This window comes from Pelodiscus sinensis, chromosome 5, assembly GCF_052426305.1.
Source record: "Pelodiscus sinensis isolate ZL-2025 chromosome 5, ASM5242630v1, whole genome shotgun sequence".
Classification (NCBI taxonomy): domain Eukaryota; kingdom Metazoa; phylum Chordata; order Testudines; family Trionychidae; genus Pelodiscus; species Pelodiscus sinensis.
The window spans coordinates 81,729,100-81,749,422 of record NC_143056.1 but is presented as its reverse complement, the minus strand read 5'-3'; the positions used below and the strand labels follow the sequence as shown (position 1 = coordinate 81,749,422).

The 20,323-nt window shown below is 40.4% G+C and overlaps 1 protein-coding gene across 2 annotated transcripts in view; it reads right to left on the bottom strand.

Moving 5' to 3' along the window:
- PRDM11 (PR/SET domain 11) overlaps positions 1-20,323 on the bottom strand; it is a 73,449-nt gene that overhangs the window by 9,539 nt on the left and 43,587 nt on the right. The window contains exons 6-7 of one of the 2 annotated variants that reach the window (XM_075927543.2): positions 16,577-16,764; positions 437-1,087 (exon numbers count right to left, since the gene is read on the bottom strand). In XM_075927543.2, the coding sequence (XP_075783658.1) occupies positions 437-1,087; positions 16,577-16,764 (839 nt within the window). The remainder of the gene's footprint in view (positions 1-436; positions 1,088-16,576; positions 16,765-20,323) is intronic. The other variant, XM_075927544.2, reaches the window with a different exon arrangement.

Sequence of the window (20,323 nt, the reverse complement as noted above, 5' to 3'; positions counted from 1 at the left end):
TACTTCCAGAGGAGGCCAAAAACTCATTACACTTTACACACATGCAGTGAGCTGGTATATTTGAGACTCAGCGTTTCAAGTCATTCAGACTTTCAGGCAGAGCTTCCTGGCGCTTCTGCTGGAAAAAAAGAATATGTCAAAAATACAGCAAACAAACCAGCTGCACTGGAATTCCTTTTTTTTTATTTATTGACAGTGTATTGATTACAATGGAAACAAACAGTGCATGTCATCATTACACAAAGTATGTCTTCCTAGTCTACCCACAGCAACTGCTTCTGCCCCTTGCAAAACCTAGTCAGCAGACTTCCACAAAACAAGGCCTTCCTCAGAAGGGATATTCGGGATAAAACATTTTTAAATATATGCAGCAGACAGTAACTCCATTACTCTCCTTAAGCAGGTGTGAAGAACATTCTAATTCTGCATGACTTACCTGTGGGGTCAGACAACTCTTGGAGCTCAGGTACCTGAGGGGGTACAAGAGGTGGCTCAGATAACTTGCCAGATCTTAACATGTCTAGCTCAGCCTGCAGCTCTCGGATCTTCTTCTTCAACCGTATGCAGTTGGGACAGAAGGAAGTTGTGGGGATTTCATGTGAGTTGCCTTGAGTTGATGCTAGCGATAGCTCAGTCGGGCTGTCTGCCGTGAGTGACAGAGGCTCTTCATCTTCATCTTCTAGGAGGCCCATCTCTTTGGCTGCACTGTAAGATGAACCATGGGGAACCTTCCATTCACCTTCATGTTGATTTCTTCTGAAGTTTGGGGAGCTATGCCGAATGGCAGCTCCACACCTTTCAAAAACGTCTTCGGCCTGGTATTTCGATGCCTTTCTGATAGAAAGGGGTGTGCTTGCACTTAGCTGGGGCTCTAGCCGCTTTGCTGACTCTAGCGAAGCCTCCAGAACATCTTTGAAGATGAGATCTATCTTCTTTTTCTTCATCTGGGTGTGGGATTCCCCCTCATCACAGCTGCGCTTGTATGGGCTCTTCCCTTGCTTTAAAGTGGTGAGCTGGAGGGGGCCTCTCATATCCTCTTGGTTTTCCACATTTTTTTCTGACTTTTCTCTCTGCAATTTTTTATCTCCTAGAAAGAAAAGTGAGGGGTAGGGATCATCAAAGAGAACATATGCAACATTTCTCAAAACTAAAAAGAAAAGAAAAAAGCAGGCCAAATCCCTGCATATTTGTATATTGCATTATAAATAAGGGAGCTAATAGAATTCAGTGGAAACCATGACTCAGGAGAAGAGGAGCTCTATTAAACGGGCAAGTCTTCAAAATGGAGAGACAGTACCTAGGTAGCTACACAGGAATAGGACCCATACATTTTTTAAGAGAAGAAAAACTATTGGCAGGTTGCTGAATGTAATGGTATAACCAACCTGTGGTGGAATGAGACTACACAATGATTTACTGATCGCAGTGGAATCCAGGACCCTGTGCCCAAATATCTACTGCCCTTCTGGAAGTACAGTGACTACTTTGACTTGGTAAAAGGTATCAGGTAAATAACACACAAAGCTTGAGCTTCAGAGTTTTTCATCAGAGCCCTAGAGTCTACCCATTTCAAAATAGAAAGCTTGGAAGCAGTTTCATTCTGTTTCAGTTTGAAGGCTCTTCCAGAGATGAGAGCACAAAGGGATCAAAGAGTTGCAGTCTTAATCCCCATGGTACATGTTGCCAATGCAACCAGAATTGGTGAATTCCCTCCAGTACTGGGACAGCTATCTTGTCCCAATGGACTTTAACAATGTGGCCACTAATCAAAATTAAAAAAATAAAAGCAACTTTATATAAATGATTAATTGCTTAAAACAAAGGGAATAGCCAGATGTCCTTACCTGGATAGTCAAAGGATGAAGGGTTTGGTTCAATTTCCATCTTTCTTCTATCTTGTAAATAACTTCAAGCATTGGTGGCTTCCCAAACAAGATGTTGCTTTATGCTGATTTTTTGTGTTTTAAAACATATTCATGCTTTCGTAAGTTACAGTGTAGGAGTTACTAGGGTTTGAGGAGAGCAATGCTAAGAATGCAGAAAAGATGCAGGACTCAAAATACTCAGGGTATGCCACTAGGTGGAGGGTTTGACTGGACAACCAATTTCATGCCGAGTTGTTAGGTTATGGTTGTATCCCCACTTGCTGTCTTGTATAAACCAAAATAACAGCCTGTGTTTCAACACATTTCACCAAGGAATGGTTAAGGGCTTGAATTTTTTACATTGTTTTTTCTCCCTTTCATGGAGGACTGAAACCACGGATAAAGGAAGTGACTTAAGACTGATCCTACTTCTTTTACAACTAAATAAATGATTCAGCCCCATATAAACATATTAAATCACATTTTAAAAATCCCCTTATCTAATAGGTCTTAAACCCAGGGAATTCAACATTAAGACAAAAACTTTATAAAAGAACATGAAAAATAATAGCAGCTTTGTTACTTATTGTGACTTTACGAAGTCTGTCTTTTTACTTGGCAGGCTGCAGAGGACTCTGTATGCTTAGGATATGCTTCCAAATAGAGTATTATTTAACAGATTTCTATTTTCTACTGAGCTGCAAGGTGAGGCACCTTCCAGAGCCGCCTTCAGAGCAGATGCTGCTAAATCTGGGAATTAAAAAAGGAAACCTGCAAGTGATGCTCAGTATGCTCTACGTCTGTTCTCCAAAGTTTAGCCCACTGCAGAGGCGACTGGCTCCAAGAAATATCTGCAGGTTGGCCTTCTCAATTTCTCCTATAACAACATCTTGCAGCACCTGTTGGTCCAGGTGAGATGCACACACCTACCCTACTCTCATAGCTTCTTACCTACCCTCATAGCTTCTCTCTGGTCTAATGTGCACTATGATTTAATCTCGGAATTTATACAAACCCAAGGTCTAAATGTAAGTGTGGCATGTGTGTAGCAGGGCTATTGATTTCCAGAACCTGTGTCATGAGCATCCAGGCACAGACCAGCATTGGGGCATACCACTGAACTGCCAGCTGACATGTGGGATGCCCAGGACATATTCTTTTCCTTTAGGATCTTCTGAAAGTTTCAAAATATTTATGAGCAACTGGTGCAAGTGTGGGATAAAGCATCTCCCCTAAAACTTATATACAACGATTAATACAATTGTTCATGGAATAAGTGCATATTCATTAAATATTGTCATTGAGCTATTGTATTGCCAATAAATTAAAACAAGGGTAACAGAATAAACAGATCGTCCAGGAGGCCCCATCCTACCCATGTTTTAACAGAAGACACCTTTTACCAAGTCAAGGCAGCAGCTGTGCAGAAATATTATTGATTATAAATTTTCATTTAGGTTGGCTGCCTCTCAGAGGCCCTGCCATTCTGTGGCTGGGCTTGCAAAGAAATTCCAGTGATCCCTTTTGTGTCATAGCATTGTACAGACAATCAGGTACATCAGAGGTTTTGTAGGAGTTTGTCTTCCTCTAAATCTCTCTTTACTGAATACTGGGCCCAAAGGGCCAGTGGATTTGTTCCAGTATGACTATTACTGCAATAAGCCAACAATACTTATCCAAAGAAAAGACATTCTGATTCCACAGCCAATTGCAAAGCCTGCCATATGCACTACAAACCATGTAAAGCTGCATGTCTCAGGAGTCTCTAGCCAATGCAGTGATTAATCAATTCACTGAAGAAAGAGCAATGTTATGCCAGGAAATCAGACATATACAAAACACACCAAGGAAACATCCCTTTCACATACGCCAATACTAGATGATCACAATGGTCCCTTCTGATCTTGGAATGTAGGGTCTCCTGTTGAAGCCTATAGGGCTAACCTGCTTGCTTGCCTATAGGTATATAAATTTATGTTTTCCTTATGGTTTTGATTATATATTTATTATAATAAGTTATGGTAGGTTTACATTGGCAGTTTGGTTATAACACAAGAGATTTACAGGTCACGTCCTGTATGTTGAGCTAAGGAAAAATTAGTATTTTTGTCTGGGACCTTTCACCCAGACAGCACAGTTAGCTCACATATGTTTGGAACCATTCACCTAGCTAGATGATGATAACAGAGTAACTTTCCATGGTATAGGAACTTCCAAGAATACCCTCAAACTTAGCAGGTACATCATTACATAGAAAAACCTGAAATAACCAGGTCAAGTCCAGACTGAATAACCGGGTAGGATAAATGTAATAGACAACCACAAAAAGCCCATGGTAATGAACTGACACATATGATAATATGTTAAGATCAATGATATACTGACCTATTGGAAAAAGACTCCTTAGCATTAGTAAGGTGAGGAAATACAAATAAGGAGAAAACGTAACAACGTCAGTGTAACATATTATAAAAGTGGCATTCTAGTTTAGGTGGTAGGAGAAGAAGGTGTAGTTCTTGGGAAGTGCCAGAAAAGAGATTACACACCTTGTGCAGTAACTGGGCTTTGTCTACACTGTGCTTTCTTGCGCAATACAATATACAAATGAGGCACGGCGATATTCATTGCCGTGCCTCATTTGCATTCCTAATGAGCCGCCATTTTGCAGAAGGGGCTTTTGCACAAGAAGGAGCTGTCTACACTGCTCCTTCCTTGAAAATAGCAGCAGAACGGCTCCTATGCAAGAGGGGGGTTTTGCACAAGACAGGTGAGTCGGGGGAAGAGTATCATCTTCCTGGGTCTCCTCTAAGTCTTCTATGTCATCTTGAGTGGAATCAGATCTCATTGATACTAGGGGTCTTGGAGCCACTGGTTGTGGTTTCTGCTGTGGTGGGGACTGAGGTGCTGCCATCTGGGCTCTGAAGGGGGCCAACGGATCCCATCCCTGCCAAGATGGAGGGAAAGGGATGAGAGGGAACCAGGGAAAAAGCTACCACATCTGCCCTTGGTTGGAGTTGTTAGGATGGTTTAGGTCAGGGGTGGGGAACCTCAGGCCTGGGATCTGGCTCCCAGCTTGTCTGGATCTAGCCCCCCAAGGCTCAAGGCCCCTCCCAACAGTAGGGAGTCCATGGTGTCACTCCAGCCCCCTTGCTGCCCACCGTGGGGCTGGAGTAAACAAAATTTTCTAGGCTGGCTTCCTCCCAACCTCTGGTGTGTGAGGGGAAGCTCGGGAATGTCTTTCTCCTTCTCAGTCGGGGGTCACATCAGTGAGGGTTTGTTTGTTTGCTTTTGCTTCTCACATGCATGTAGCCCCTGACTGATTTTTCTGTGGGTGAGTGGCTCCTGACCCAAAAAAAGGTTCCTCGCCCCTGGTTTAGGAAAAGAGTGAGAGAAGGACATTTCTTCATTCTCATCCTCATTCTGACTTGAGAAAGGCGGAGCAGAACGAGATAGGGTGGCAAGCCTGCTCGGTCTCTCAAATGTCAGAGTGGCATCGGTTCCGAAGAGAGTGGCTTCCAGTACTGATGTAACTGCAAAATCTTTATGTGAGGTCCCGGGGCATGGTGCCAGGAATAACAATACCGAGGATGCTGGTGTGATCTCGGTGTGCGCTGGTGTAGGTCCGGAGATGCTGTCTGCCTGTACCATCATTGGTACCAATGATGTCTTGGTGAGCGAGCCTGTTACCATTTTTGATGGGGCCTTTACCAGTAGGCTCAGGCAGCTCACAGTACTCGTCTGTTCTACTGGCTTCAGTGCCAACTTTTTCGGTGCCAACAGTGCAAGAGTGGTCTTTTTAGATTTTGAAGAGGAGACCTCAAGGTGTGCTTCTTTAGCTGACACTGCCCCTCAGGACTTGTCCGCACTGGACGTGTCTTTAACCTGCCAATCCCCCAAAGCCAGTGCCTTCGGAACTGAGGATGGCTTTTTTTGTGGAGATTCCTTTTTAGTCAGCCACTCAGTACTTGGGGATACGTGCTTCCTCTTTGCTGTCGTCTTAGCTGGATCCTCTTGAGGAGGTACAGTTGTCCCTTGCTCTGAGACTACATTAGGGAAAGTTTGTGGTGGAGTGGCCCAGAGGCGGATATAGGGCAGGGCGAGCGGGGCGGCTGCCCCGGGCCCCGCGCTTCAAGAAGCCCCACGCATGCACTGCGGCAAAGGGGGACCCTGCGAAATTGGGCTGCCCTGGGCCCCGCAAAATGGTCATCTGCCCCTGGAGTGGCCTATGACTCTGGTTTAGATGCTGGTTTTATTGTCATCTCCATCATGAGAAGTTTTAACTGCCCATCTCTGGCCCTAAAACACTTGGAGGAGAACTTTTTTCAATGGTGACAATTTTGGGATGGACAGACTGCAAGTAAGGCATCTTTTAAAGCCAGGAAAGCCTGGCATGATTATAAGTCTAACTAGAGGGAAAAGGGTTAGAAAGAAATAGATTTTTTTAAGAGGAAATAGAGAGGGAAAGCACCCAAATAAATCTATATCTAAATAAACTATGCTAATAACAATCTTATCTGAAGAAGTGAACAGGAGTGCAGCTGGATTCTGACCAAACCCTGAAACGGTTGAGAAGGAATCGAGGGACTCCTGACAATGTGTGTGCATCGGCACGCTTGCTACGGCATGAGACAGCACCATGCATGAACATTAGCACCGAAGTTACCGCTGCTAAAAATATCCAACTATAAGCCCAGGGGTGCTGAAACACCTCCAGTGGAGCTCCCACAGGACACGCCTTGAAGAAGAATGATGGCCACTGTTGATCATAGGGAAGCTGCAGGTGATGAGGAAGATGATGGCTAAGACTTCAGGTTGTTCTAGAACAGGGGGCAGCAACCTATGTTGCTTGAACCACATATGGCTCAGTATGGAACCAAATATGGCTCTTTTGTCATTCTCAAAACACATGCGACTTTTTAAATTAAAATGAAACATTCATTCTAAATTTAAAAAATGCATAATTATTCATGTAGCTTGAATGCGTGCAGGAACCTGAATTTGACTAGTTATGATGTAAACTTCAAAGAAAACTTAAAAAAGATGCAGCAGCAGACATCCCATTAAATTAAAGGTACGTCTAAACTACACTCTATTTTCGACAAACGATATGCAAATTCCACAGGAATTCCAATCTCACTTTCGAAAGCAGAGCTTTCAAAAGTGAAAGTAGTCTGAACGCGTTTTTTTGGGAAAAAACCCTTTTTTAAAAAAAATTGCACAAACCTCATTTTTTAAGGAAGAGCAGTTTTTTTGAAATAGGGTTTTCTTCTGAAAAAAAAAAAACGCATCCAGACTTTCACTTTCGAAATATCCTCTTTTGAAAATAGAGCATAGTCTAGACATAGCCTAAGTCTGTGAGTAAATGTTTCATTTATGCTATTATTAATCATCATGTCAATTCTTAATAATATTAAGTTGTATATTTTCAGTCATGCAAATTGGCATTCTTATACAGCTCTTTGTTGACCACATGTTCTGAATTATGATGTAGTTTAGCTCTTTGGTTTGAAAAGGTTGCTGACCCCAGTTCTAGAAGGAATATTGGGAGTATATGGTATGGAAATATAGATGTACATTCCCTATTTATCTTCTGAAATTGGGGTGCTTGTGACTACAATAAAAGTATTAATACACTATATTTGTAAATATACAAGAGTTCCTATATTGTGTGTGTTGCATCTGTGCACACCAGGGTTCCCAACAATGGAATAATTGAATAATGGGCCTGATTCTGGGACAAAGGACCTGTCAATCCTAAAGGTGGTCATTGGAAATTCATAAGCAATCTTAGATCAGGCAACACATTGGAAACACCAACTAGTCACTAAAATATAAAGGGGATTCCTTTATATGTGTGTTAAGAGGGCTTTGTAAGTTGAATTGTGATAATATTATGGTACCAGAAGAAGATAAAAGTGCAGTCATATCAGGATCCAAGGTGGTGGAAGAAGTTGATCAATTTATGTATTAGTTGCTGCCAAAAGACTGCATTAACTCAGAGCTTGTATAGTTCAAGCTGCCTTATTTCAGTCCCCTCAACTTCCCCAGGCTGCGACTAGATCCGTCTCCTTGCAGCTTCCCCCTTGCTGCTTGATAGGCCTCGACTGGGTAATAACCTCTTGATCAGTTAAGAGCCACAGAGCGAAGAGAGAGGGAGCCAATCTACCCCTCCCCCGCTGCTGTTTTGAGGGACTCATTTAAGTAATTGTTGAAACCCGTTAAGGGGTTATTTACTTAAGGAGAGATGTCTCTATACATGTTTGTGGATTTTTTTGTACACCTATGTATAACACTAATTAGACTAGCGAGTAACCTATTAATTGAGCTCATTTCAAAAAGAAATTGAAAGTGAATGGAATACAGGAGGTTTAGTAGAGTAAGTATGAATAAAACATAGCCAGGTGATTAGCTAGGCATTGATCACAGGATCCTATGTTTAATGTAAGGTTTAAGACATTTAATAATATAGTCAGGGAAAGTATAGAAATATAGAGAGCAGTACAAAGTACAGTTTTTTGTATTTATTAGGGTAAAGAGAAGAAATGAAAGTTGCCTAAGTTTTGCTGTATAAGCTTCTCTTCCACCAAAAGCAGGGTGTTAATAATTCAGGAAATAAAACTGCATAAAATGGTTAAAAAAATTATTCAAAAGAAAAATGTACTTACCAAAAGGTACCAAAGACTCAGCCCCCACTTAGTTGTACAGACTATAATCTAAATTCCGTACTCTATCAGACTGACAGATACTGTGCTTTTAATATATGATTTCAACAGGAAGCAAAAAGTCACTGTATCTTCGACTAGTAGTTAACAGATCATGGCTAAATAAATAAATAAAGCCTATAGGGGAAATGCATCTGAGTGTTTTGGAGGAAAAAGGAAGTGGGCAAAGCGAATTACTTTTACCAGAATAATATTGAAGTTTAAACTAACCTTTTTTTTTCCTTAAAAAAAAGTTAAAATCTAATATTTTTGATTCATCGGGCTAAGTCTGGTGTAACAACAAAAGCAAACTCTTGCTAAGCACTACTCCACTCTCCCTGAATCTGTAAGTAGGAGGCAGTGGGAAAGGAAACGTAGGTAACAAGGATATCAAGGGTAATTTCATCCTTGGATTAAATGCAAGTATTAATATTGTTACTTACATATTTGTATTGGCCAATTGCAATCATAAACTTTGGGGTCTGACTCAGCTGCAATGCATCATGATTCTAAAAATAGGTGTCAAGTTAGTTGCGATTTCAAACATACCAAGTTTGGTAAAAGAAACCAGCAACCTATATTATTTCTGCTTTACATAGGAAGCATTTTAGGAAAATGCAGCTGCCTTTGTTACACACAATCTAGTTATTGTTACAAGTTTTAATTTTACAAAAGAATATATTTGACTTTTCTCTTGTAATTTTTCCTTTTATGTAACCTAAATAAAAAGTTAATATTTTAATATTTGTTTCATATTTTAAATAGTTTTACTGAAGAATAAAAGTATAATACAAAGTAAAGCAGATATTCTAGTTTGTTCTGTGAAACCATGTAACCAGCATCCTATGCATTAAAGAGGCAACAGCAAAGGAACTGCTGTCACTTAAAGGTACTAGCAATTCTTATCCAGACAGAAGTATTTTTTTAGTATGAGCACCGTTTAATAGCTGTTTAATAGCTTCCCAGATTCCCAATCAGTACTTGGACAGATCCTTTGGCACATGGTGGTATCTTTAAAAGATACCCAGAGAATGAGGATCTTTCAGCAGACAAGGCTCCATCATAGGGTCTTTGAACAGTTAGAGCTGGGTAAACCGAAATGTGTTTTATTCCTACACTCTTCTGTGTAGGTCAGAGGAGTCCCTACTCCTACTCAGATTTTCCAACTAACCAGTTTTAATCTGAATCTGAAACAGATTCAGATGAGTTAATGGTTACTCACTTGTGTTCTAATCTAAAAATGCAAGGAAACATATTTGGCTCCTAATTAATTTATTAGACCTCTTTTACAGGTAAATCTGGAACCATTTATGTTTTAACCCTTAGGTTTCCTGGACATGGTCCAACAACGTTAACAACGTTCAGTACATTGATGGTATGATTTGGTGCTATGTTAAAATTATTTGTCTATAAGTTCTATGTTTTGTGTCACATGACCAAATTATGTTTTGTGGAGTTTTGTTGCAACAACACTGGGTAATGGAGGATATACATAAAATGTGCATAATATAAATATTTGTAATAATGTTTGTGGCACTGCACTAGTTATAGTATAATCAGTGTATAATTAGAGTCCTTATAAAACATAAATGGTGGTTCAATCTTTGTACAAGTCTATCATAAATTTAGGTGTATTTGCAATGAGCAACTTAATTGGAACTATTATATTTACAAATATATATATGTAATTTTGATTTGGAATTTGTTAAGCAACATGGCCAATTGTTTGTCAGAACCCAAGTTTCAAGAGTTTGTTGGCCAAACCTCCACAGTATTAATGTAGAATTCTATCTTTAATACCTATATTACAGCTATAATGTTTAACATTATATTTTTATATATTTTATATATACACACACGGCATATTGTAATATATATGTATATGCTGAAATGTTATAAAATATAAAATATGATTGATATAATAGAGTATATATTAGTATACTACAGCATCGATTAATTATATCATTTGGTTTTAATAATCAAACTCAATAAAATGTAAAATCAGGTTCCAGATAAAGTAACATGATGGTGGGATAATCATCAAGATTATAGCCAGCAAAGGGGGGCGGTGTATATGTCTACACTGGAACAAAATTTTAAATGTATAGAACTTGTCATTCAAAGGTTTGTTTAGAAATCGTTAAGAAATTAAGTGTAATGTAAAGCTAGGAAATGTCCATGTTGGATCAGGAAAGGGACATGACTTTAGAGGTACTTGGCAACATCACAAACGCCTCAGAGGAGACCCAAGCCAAAACCAACTCACAAAATCAGGTAGCAGCCAGCATGGCTCTTCTGCAGCAGCTGTGATGTCCTAATATTTGGTTCAGGAATTCACCTGGCCAATTAAATGTAGATTCCCAAGCTCCAGTGTTTGTACTCATAGACTTTAAGATCAGAAGGGACCATTATGATCATCTAGTCTGACCCCCTGCACACTGCAGGCCACAGAATCTCACCCATCCCTCCCAGAATAATCCTCTCACCTATATCTCAGATATTGAAGCCTTCAAATACTTTGAAGACCCCAAGATGCAGAGAATCCTGTAGCTGTGATCTGTACTCCATGCTACAGAGGAAGGCGAAAAACCTCCAGGGCCTCTGCCAATCTACCCTGGAGGAAAATTCCTTCCCGACCCCAAATATGGCGATCAGCTAAACCCTGAGCATGTGGGCAAGACTCATCAGCCAGACACCCAGAAAGTTCTCTATAGTAATTCCTATCATCCCTCCATTCACCTATTTCCCACTGATAACGAATGGTCAATTTGTTACCAAGATCATGTTATCTCATCAAACCATCCCCTTCATAAACCCATGGGCTGTGTCTACACTGCACCCCTTTTCCGGAAAAGGGATGCAGATTAGACACTTCGGAATTGCAAATCCACGGGGGATTTAAATATCCCCTGCGGCATTTGCATTTACATGGCTGCCGCTTTTTTCAGGCTCGGGGTTTTTGCCGGAGAAAAGCGCCAGTCTAGACGCGATTTTCCGGAAAATAAGCCCTTTTCCGGAGGATCCCTTATGCCTACTTTCAAGTGTCTAATCTGCATCCCTTTTCCGAAAAAGGGGTGCAGTGTAGACATAGCCATCTAGTTTAATCTTGAAGCCAGATAGATCTTTTGCCCCCACTACTTCCCTTGGAAGGCCGTTCCAGAACCTCACTCCATTAATGGTTAGAAGCCTTCATCTAATCTCAAGTCTAAACTTCCTACTAGCCAGCTTATATCCATTTGTTCTTGTTTCCACATTGGTATTAAGCTTAAATAATTCCTTTCCCTCCCTGGTATTTATCCCTGTAATATATTTTAAAAGTACAATCATGTCCCCCCTCAGCCTTCTTTTGGTTAAGGTAAACAAGCCAAGCTCCTTGAGTCTCCTTTCATAAGACAGGTTTTCCATTCCTCGGATCATCCTAGTGGTCCTTCTTTGTACCTGTTCCAGTTTGAATTCATCCTTCTTAAACATGGGAGACCAGAACTGCACACAGTATTCCAAATGGGGTCTCACCAATGCCTTGTATAATGGCACTAACACCTCCTTATCCCTACTGGAAATACCTCGCCTAATACATCCCAAGACCATATTAGCCTTTTTCATGGCCATATCAAAATGACGGCTAATAGTCATCCTATAATCAACCAGGACTCCGAGGTCCTTCTCCTCCTCCATTACATCCAATTGATATGTCCCCAGCTTATAACTAAAATTCTTGTTATTAATCCCTAAATGCATAACCTTACACTTCTCACTATTACATTTCATCCTATTGCTATCACTCCAATTTACAAGATCATCCAGATCTTCCTGTATGATATCCCGATCCTTTTCTGTATTGGCAATAGCTCCCAACTTTGTGTCATCCACAAATTTTATCAGGACACTTCCACTTTTGGTGCCAAGGTCAGCGATAAAAAGATTAAATAAAATTGGCCCCAAAACTGATCCCTGAGGAACTCCGCTAGTAACCTTCCTCCAACCTGACAGTTCACCTTTCAATATGACCTGCTGTAGTCTCCCCTTTAACCAGTTGCTTATCCACCTCTCAACTTTCATATTAATCCCTATCTTTTCCAATTTAACCAATAATTCCCCATGTGGTACTGTATCAAATGCCTTACTAAAGTCGAGGTAGATTAGATCCACTGCATTTCCTTTATCTAAAAAATCTATTACTTTCTCAAGAAAGGAGATCAGGTTGGTTTGGCACGATCTGCCTTTTGTAAAACCATGTTGTAATTTGTCCCAATTGCCATTAGCCTCAATGGTCTCTAACTACTTTCTCCTTCAAAATTTTTTCCAGGATCTTACATACTACAGATGTCAAACTAACAGGCCTATAGTTACCTGGGTCGCTTTTTTTCCCTTTCTTAAAAATCGGAACTATATTAGCAATTCTCCAGTCAAATGGTACAACCCGAGTTTAGAGATTTATTAAAAATTTGTGCTAATGGACTTGCAAGTTCATGTGCCAGTTCCTTTAATATTCTTGGATGAAGATTATCTGGGCCCCCCGATTTACTCCCATTAAGCTGTTCAAGTTTGGCTTTTATCTCGGATATGGTAATATCTACCTCCATATCTTTAGCCCCATTTGTTAAGTTACCATTATCCCTAAGCTCTTCATTAGCCTCATTAAAGACTGAAGCAAAGTATTTGTTCAAATATTGGGCCATTCCTAGATTATCCTTAACCTCCACTCCATCCTTAGTAATTAGCGGTCCTACTTCTTCTTTTTTTGTTTTTTTTCCTATTTATATGGCTATAGAACCTTTTACTATTGGTTTTAATTCCCTTTGCAAGGTCCAAATCTACCTGACTTTTAGCCTTTCTCACTTTGTCCCTACATGCTCTAACCTCAATAAGGTAGCTTTCTTTACTGATCCCTCCCATTTTCCACTCCTTATATGCTTTCTGCTTTTTCTTAATCACCTCTCTGAGATACTTGCTCATCCAGCTTGGTCTAACACACCTGCCTATAATTTTTTTCCCCTTTTCTAGGGATACAGGCTTCTGACAGCTTCTGCAACTTTAACTTAAAATAATTCCAGGCCTCCTCCACTTTAAGGTCCATACTTTCTTTAGTCCAATCAACTTCCCTAACTAATTTCCTTAATTTATTAAAGTTAGCCCTTTTGAAATCAAAAACCCTAGTCTCAGATTAATTTTTGTTTATCCTTCCATTTAATTTGAACTGAATTAGCTTATGATCATTCAAGCCAAGGTTGTCTCCTACAACCATTTCATCTATGAGGTCCTTGCTACTCACCAAAACCAAATCTAAAATAGCATCCCCCCTTGTTGGTTCAGCAACTACTTGATGAAGGAATTCATCAGCTATCACATCTAGGAAAATCTGAGCCCTATTATTATTACTAGCACTTGTTCTCCAGTCTGTATCTGGAAAGTTGAAATCTCCCATGATTACGCAGTTTCCATGAGTATTTACTTCATGTACTGAATAAAGGTAATGGAGAAAACAGATTCTGTCCTAAATCTCCACATAGTGAACTCTAACTCAGTAATAATTGTGGTCTGAAGCCAACAGTACAAGGACACCCTTTGGTGCACTGGTGCAAGGACATCTTTTGTGCACTAATATCGTTTCTGGGGTGATATAATCTCATACCAAGTGGACAGTATGCAAAACTTGGAGAAGACTGGATATGGACAGTACTGAGTTTATTGCTTAAACTGTTGGTGTTATACCTGCATATATACAAAAACAAAATGTATCTTAAAGGAACATATTATTAAGGGGCATATCAGGTGAATGTGCAACCCTCTGTTATAAGCTAGTGAATGTAACCATGTCACCTTTAGTAACCTAAAAGGGATTTATATTCAAATCAATAACTTCAGAGTGGATACATCTATATCAGATGTAGCAATGGGTATGGTATGGCATATATCAGTTCTGTATGAAGTATGTACATATTACGCCATCCTATAAGTTTAGGATTGAAGAAGGTAATTTAACCAGGAATTAGCATTAAGTATATTGTGTTGGTAATTATGATTTTACAACAGGAAACAGGAAAAGACACTTGTTCAATTCTTATTAAAAATGCCACTAAATTAATTCATGTGTCAGGTCTGACACACTGCACTTCTACTTTTATTAAGATTATTATGGCAAAACCGTATGTGTCCTCTTCATAGCTTCTTTGACTGTGTTCAAACACCACAAAGATAACATCTATAGTAAACCCAGTGATGTGTCTCTTTTGGTAATATATCACCACATGAAAATTCCACTAATGGCTTGCTGCTCTGAAGACAGGTATCTCTAAATTGGTAAATACAATACGTTTGAGGTGTATATACTGCATTGAGGCCAGAAGGAAGGTACCAACAGGATCAGTAGTCGTTGTTGTTGGTAGCTTACCAGGCTAACTAAACAGGAGACTTGTTTGTGAAGGATAACATATGGTGATATTGGCCAGCATCTTGCCATTGTTGATATATCTTACATTATTTGTATGGTCAATTGGAGAGCAGAGTCACAGGGTCAAATTTTTGCCAATCCCTTAACACATACTAATTAAGCCTGTGACATTTCCCATTTTCCTGTTATCTACTGTGTTAAGGGTAAAATCCTCATTTTACGTGATAGGGTTCATTAACACTCACTCTATCAAGGGGAGGACCTGTAGCCAATGGGCTAGTTTGTTTCTGTTGTATTTACTCTATTCTTGCTTCATTTTATTCTGCTTTTTATTAGATGTAGCAGTAATGTTGCGTGCGGTAGCTCTTATAGTGTCCAAGTTATTAGCGCACAAACATTCTCCTTTATATATTAGATTATAGTAAGTTTTGGCAGGTTTATATGGCAGTTTGGCTGTAACACTAGAGACTTACAGGCCACGTCCTCTATGTTGAGCCAAAGTAAAATTAGTATTTTTGTTTGGGACCTTTCACACAGAAAGCACAGTTAGCTCACATATGTTTGGAACCGTTCGCATAGCTAGATGGTGATAAGATAGAGTGACTTTCCATGGTATAGGCCTAGAATACCCTCAAATTTAGCACATACATCATTACATAGAAAAACCCAAAATAACCAGACTGAATAATCGGTAGGACAGAAATAATAAATGTGATAAACAACCACAAAAGGCCCATGGTATCAAATTGACACATATAATAATAAGTTGTGATAAATGATATACTGACCTACTGGAAACAGACATTCACCATTAGTAAGGTGAGGAAATACAAATACGCAGAAAACATAACATCAGTATAACGTATTATAAAAGTGGCATTTCAGCTTGGGGCAGTAGGAGAAAGAGATGTAGATCTTGGGAGGTGACAGAATGATGGCCACTGTTAATGATGGGGAAGGTGCAGGTGGTAAGGAAGATGATGGCTAAGACTTCGGGTTGTTCTGGAAGGAATGGTGTGAGTATATGATATGGAAATGTAAGAAGTACATTTCCTATTTATCTTATAAAGTTGTGGTGTTTGTGACTGTGCTAAATGTATTAATAAACTATATTTGCAAATATAGGCATTCCTATGGTGTGAGTGTTGCATCTTTGCACATCAGGGTTCCCAACGATTGTATAATTGAATACAGGGCCTGATCCTGGGACAAAGAACCTGTCAGTCCTAAAGGCGGTAACTGGAAATTCATAAGCAATCTTAGATCAGGCAACACAGTGGAGCCACCAACTCAGCAACCTTCAGAAGGGACAAACCTTGTAGAAGGGAAATTCTGAGATCCCAGTGTTTTGTTTCAGTTTCTTACCTTATATAAAGTGAAAATGCCTTTCCATGATTCTCCACTCCACAATGTGTGGTTTTATTTCTTATATTTCTATCCCCTGGAACCCAGCAGCAGGGACTCTGCACCCAGTGAGCTTCAATTATAGAAGTTCAGAACACCATACACAGATTGAGTTTTATTTATTTATATTATATGCCTTTGATTGAAAGCATCTGGTGCACAGAGCTTGATCACAGAAAGGAAAACAAAAAGGTTATGGGAAGGCAGAAACTCACCTCTTGTGAGGTTTCTGTTGATGGTCTCCTGTGACATACTATGCAACCGCTTCATGTAATCCTCACTGTACCAGACTCTCAGCCTCTCCCCAGGCCGGATGTCCCGACAGGCTCGGAAGTAAATCCTCTCACTATGCTGAAAGGCCATCAGGTTCTGCTCCCTCTCTTCTCGGGATATGATCACGTACCTGAGGGTGAGGATAAGGCAGGCTTGAATCACAAACTTCAGTGGGAGTGTGCCCCAGGGGTGAAAGGAACTTAAATTTCTATTGCAATCCAGGTCTCTGACAGCTCTTTAAATAGCTCCGTACTACCTCTTGCCGCAGCTCAGCCAGCTCTTGCCAGAACTGCGTACCGGGATGCACCCCTCCTTACTTTCACCTCTGGTGTACTCCTACTTTTCTTATCAAAGTTAACTGAGACAGAGCCACAGTCATGACAGAATGATCTTCAAAGACAGCACAGAAACAGCAAGATTAGATAGCATGGAATTATGGATAATGATATGCCAATTTATAGATACAAAAAATATGAACAGGGATACCCAAGCACTTTAAATCGCTTCTTGGGTCCATAGTAGCTGTTTCTGTCTGGGAAGGAAGGTTATTTCTTCTATTACTGTAACAATATGTATCCCATCTGAAGGGCTATCAGTGCCAGTACTTGTGATGCACACACTCATTCCTACAAGCGACAGCACCTTCTGGCCTCCCACCAATCCATCTGATGGCTTCTCTAACACCATTTGAGCCTTCAAATATAAGCTGTATTTCTTAGCCTCTCCCTGGGTGGTTAAGCAATACCTGGGTACTCAAAAGGGAGAAGATTGTGTTGGCTGACAATGAATGCATAAGACAAACATTCTGAACCAGAGCCTAGGAAATTGAGGGATTATCTACACTGGTGGCTTTTGTACTTGTGCACTTTCACTGCTACCCAGTGCAAAAAAAATACAGTATAGACAAATTGTAAATGCTTGAAATACAACAACACACACTTAGGGTGAGTCTACACTGCAGGACTTGATTAGAAAGAAGCTACGCAAATTGAGCAACCTCAATTGCATAGCTTATTTTGAAATAGGGAGCATCTACATGGCACTTATTTCGAAATGGAGCACTTTTCCTCTAGCTTCCCTTATTCCTCATACAATGAGGGTTATAGGAGTTGAAGTAAGAAGTCCTCCAGCTTGACAGTATTTTGACACTATTTTGAAATAACTGCTTGTTGTGTAGATGTGGACTACGTTTTTTTGAAATAATGTTGCAGTGTAGACCTACACTGCCACTGACTTCTGATGGAAAAACTGAAGTTCAACAATGAGGGGTTTTATTCCTATTCTTGAGAAGCCAAGTTTTAGCTCAGTAGGAACATGGAAATTTATTTTGCTACTCAGCCAATCCTCTACATGCATTGTGATAATATAATAGAGGCAGACATAATAGTCAAGCTACAGGTTGAACCTCCAAAATCCAGCACTTTCTGGCAGGATCACAGACATTGCTGGACCAGAAGCCTGGCTGGGAGCAGGGGTGGCCAGGATCAGGAGTGAAGGCCCAGCCAGTGGAAAGCAGATCCAGCTGGGTTGGTGGCTGGGAATGCAGCCCACACCAGTGTGGTGGGGAATGCAGCCTCAGCCGGGGCTGTTGGGAGCAGGGCAGGTGCGGCAGGGAGCGTTGGCTGGGGCTGGCAGTGGCAGGATTCATGTACTAGGGAGTTCCACCATCAAGACCATCATAGTGGGGAGCACAGCCACAGCCTTGACTGGGAGCTGATTCCAATGACCAGGGCTAGGAGTGGAGCCCAGTGGCTGGGACTCGTGCCTCCAGACAGGCTGGCAGCCAGGAGGGGAGCCTTAACCTCCCCTGGTCTGGCAAACTCTCTGGTGCTAGACTAGGGAGGTCCAACCCGTAGTGCCTCCTTTCTTCTTCTTGGAGAAGGTAAGAAAGCCATCCTGTAAGCCATAAGGATCTTTTCCATTGTTGCTTAACCACCTTTTCATAGTTCTATTGGACTGGAAGCAGAATCCTAATATTGTGCATATAAAACTGGTTGATGCTATTTGAACACTATATATTCCCCCTTTCACCCCCCACACATAAAAGGCATATCCTGCTCTCTCCTGCTGACATAAATGTAAACATCTCCCCCCCCCCCCGCTTTTTACTCCTCTTTGACTTTAAAGGCCCATGTCACAATGACCCCAATATTAACATGAGAGAGCAGGATACGTCTCCCACAATCTCCTACTGCTGTGCCTTGTATGAGTACTTGGAAGAGAAACCTGCATATTTTTCCTTGAATTTCTCGCTCTCTCTCTCTCTCTCTCTCACACACACAAACAAGCATACACACATACAAATTGCAAAGAAAAAAAGTTCATAAATTTGATCAAGTTTTGCAAATACTCCAAACAGACTTACAAAGCCTTAGGCAGCACGAGCTTCATTAGCTCTGGGTTTTAGTATTAACCAACTGCTCATTTGACTGTAATCAGCTATGATTTATGTATTATCACACAACAGACATTATCCACAGTGGTCTATACAGCCATCAAGAATTATGCAAACAGCAGCCTTTTTTTACTCCCACCAGCAAAACAATGCAAACAGCCTATGAGATTTTTTTTAAGTAGTCATTTATAATTGTGTCAGAACAAGTGAGCCCTCATTCACAGCAATGTAGCTCTGGGAAGGAGGCTACTAGGGATTGTGTTTGTGCATCAGATGTCACTTTTGTGTTGACCTATTCAGGCATTCAAAAAACAATGCCTAGTGCGCACAGGAGATATGCTGCTTTGTTATGATCTCTTCAGTGGTTAGTCCACTGAAGCAGCATAATTAAGTGCAGAGAATAATTACCCCAGCACAAGCAAAGTAACAGAACACTTTGAAGTGACAGGTAAGGCTTGATTCTCTAGCTGTTCTTCATTCTCAGTCCCCCAGTTCAGTAGGAACCTTGAGATAAGTCTATTCGTCTACACAAGCATGATTACTTTTAAGAACTTAACACCTTCCACAAAGGCGAATACTTCACAGAAAGTGCATGGTTAAACCCTGTAGCCAATGACATGGATACATTTATAGGACTGCATCTTGTAGGTCAGAATAATCTGGTATGTGCCCAGTAACTAGATTTGTCATAAGAGATTTTGAGAATTCAATAAGGTTCAGCTTTGTGTGAGATTGAATTGGTAACATTTTCTATCAGCTCACACAGGAACAAGATATAGTTAAAACTGTGTTTTCCCGTTACACTGCTTTCTATGCCCACCAATCCCGTGCTTGATCCTAAAATAAAACTAAGGACTCACAATTCCCACCTTATGATTCCTATCCATTTTTCTTTTGCCAGCTGAGCTTCCCTATTTAGGTATAGTGCTGGCTGTACACTGTTTCTTCCCCTTCACTGCTTCCAATATAATTTATCTTGCCTGCCATTTCCTAAGCTTTCCACACATCAGGAACGTGTGTGGGGGTCTGTCAGTTATAGCAAATGCTATTGTGGATCTAGTTCAGGCTGTCTGATAGTGGTATGGAGAGTTCTGGGATAATCTGCCCATAAAGAAATGTTTTCCCAACCCCAGACAATTAGTGGTTAGTTCATACCTAAAGCAGGAGGCTCTATATCCCTTATATTTTCCCAATCTAATGTAAATGTGGATATTCTCATCCATATAACTAAACTTAAGAAATCCTACCAACCTTTTAGCTAATAGTATCCTGCAGCAGTTAGTTCCATAGATTC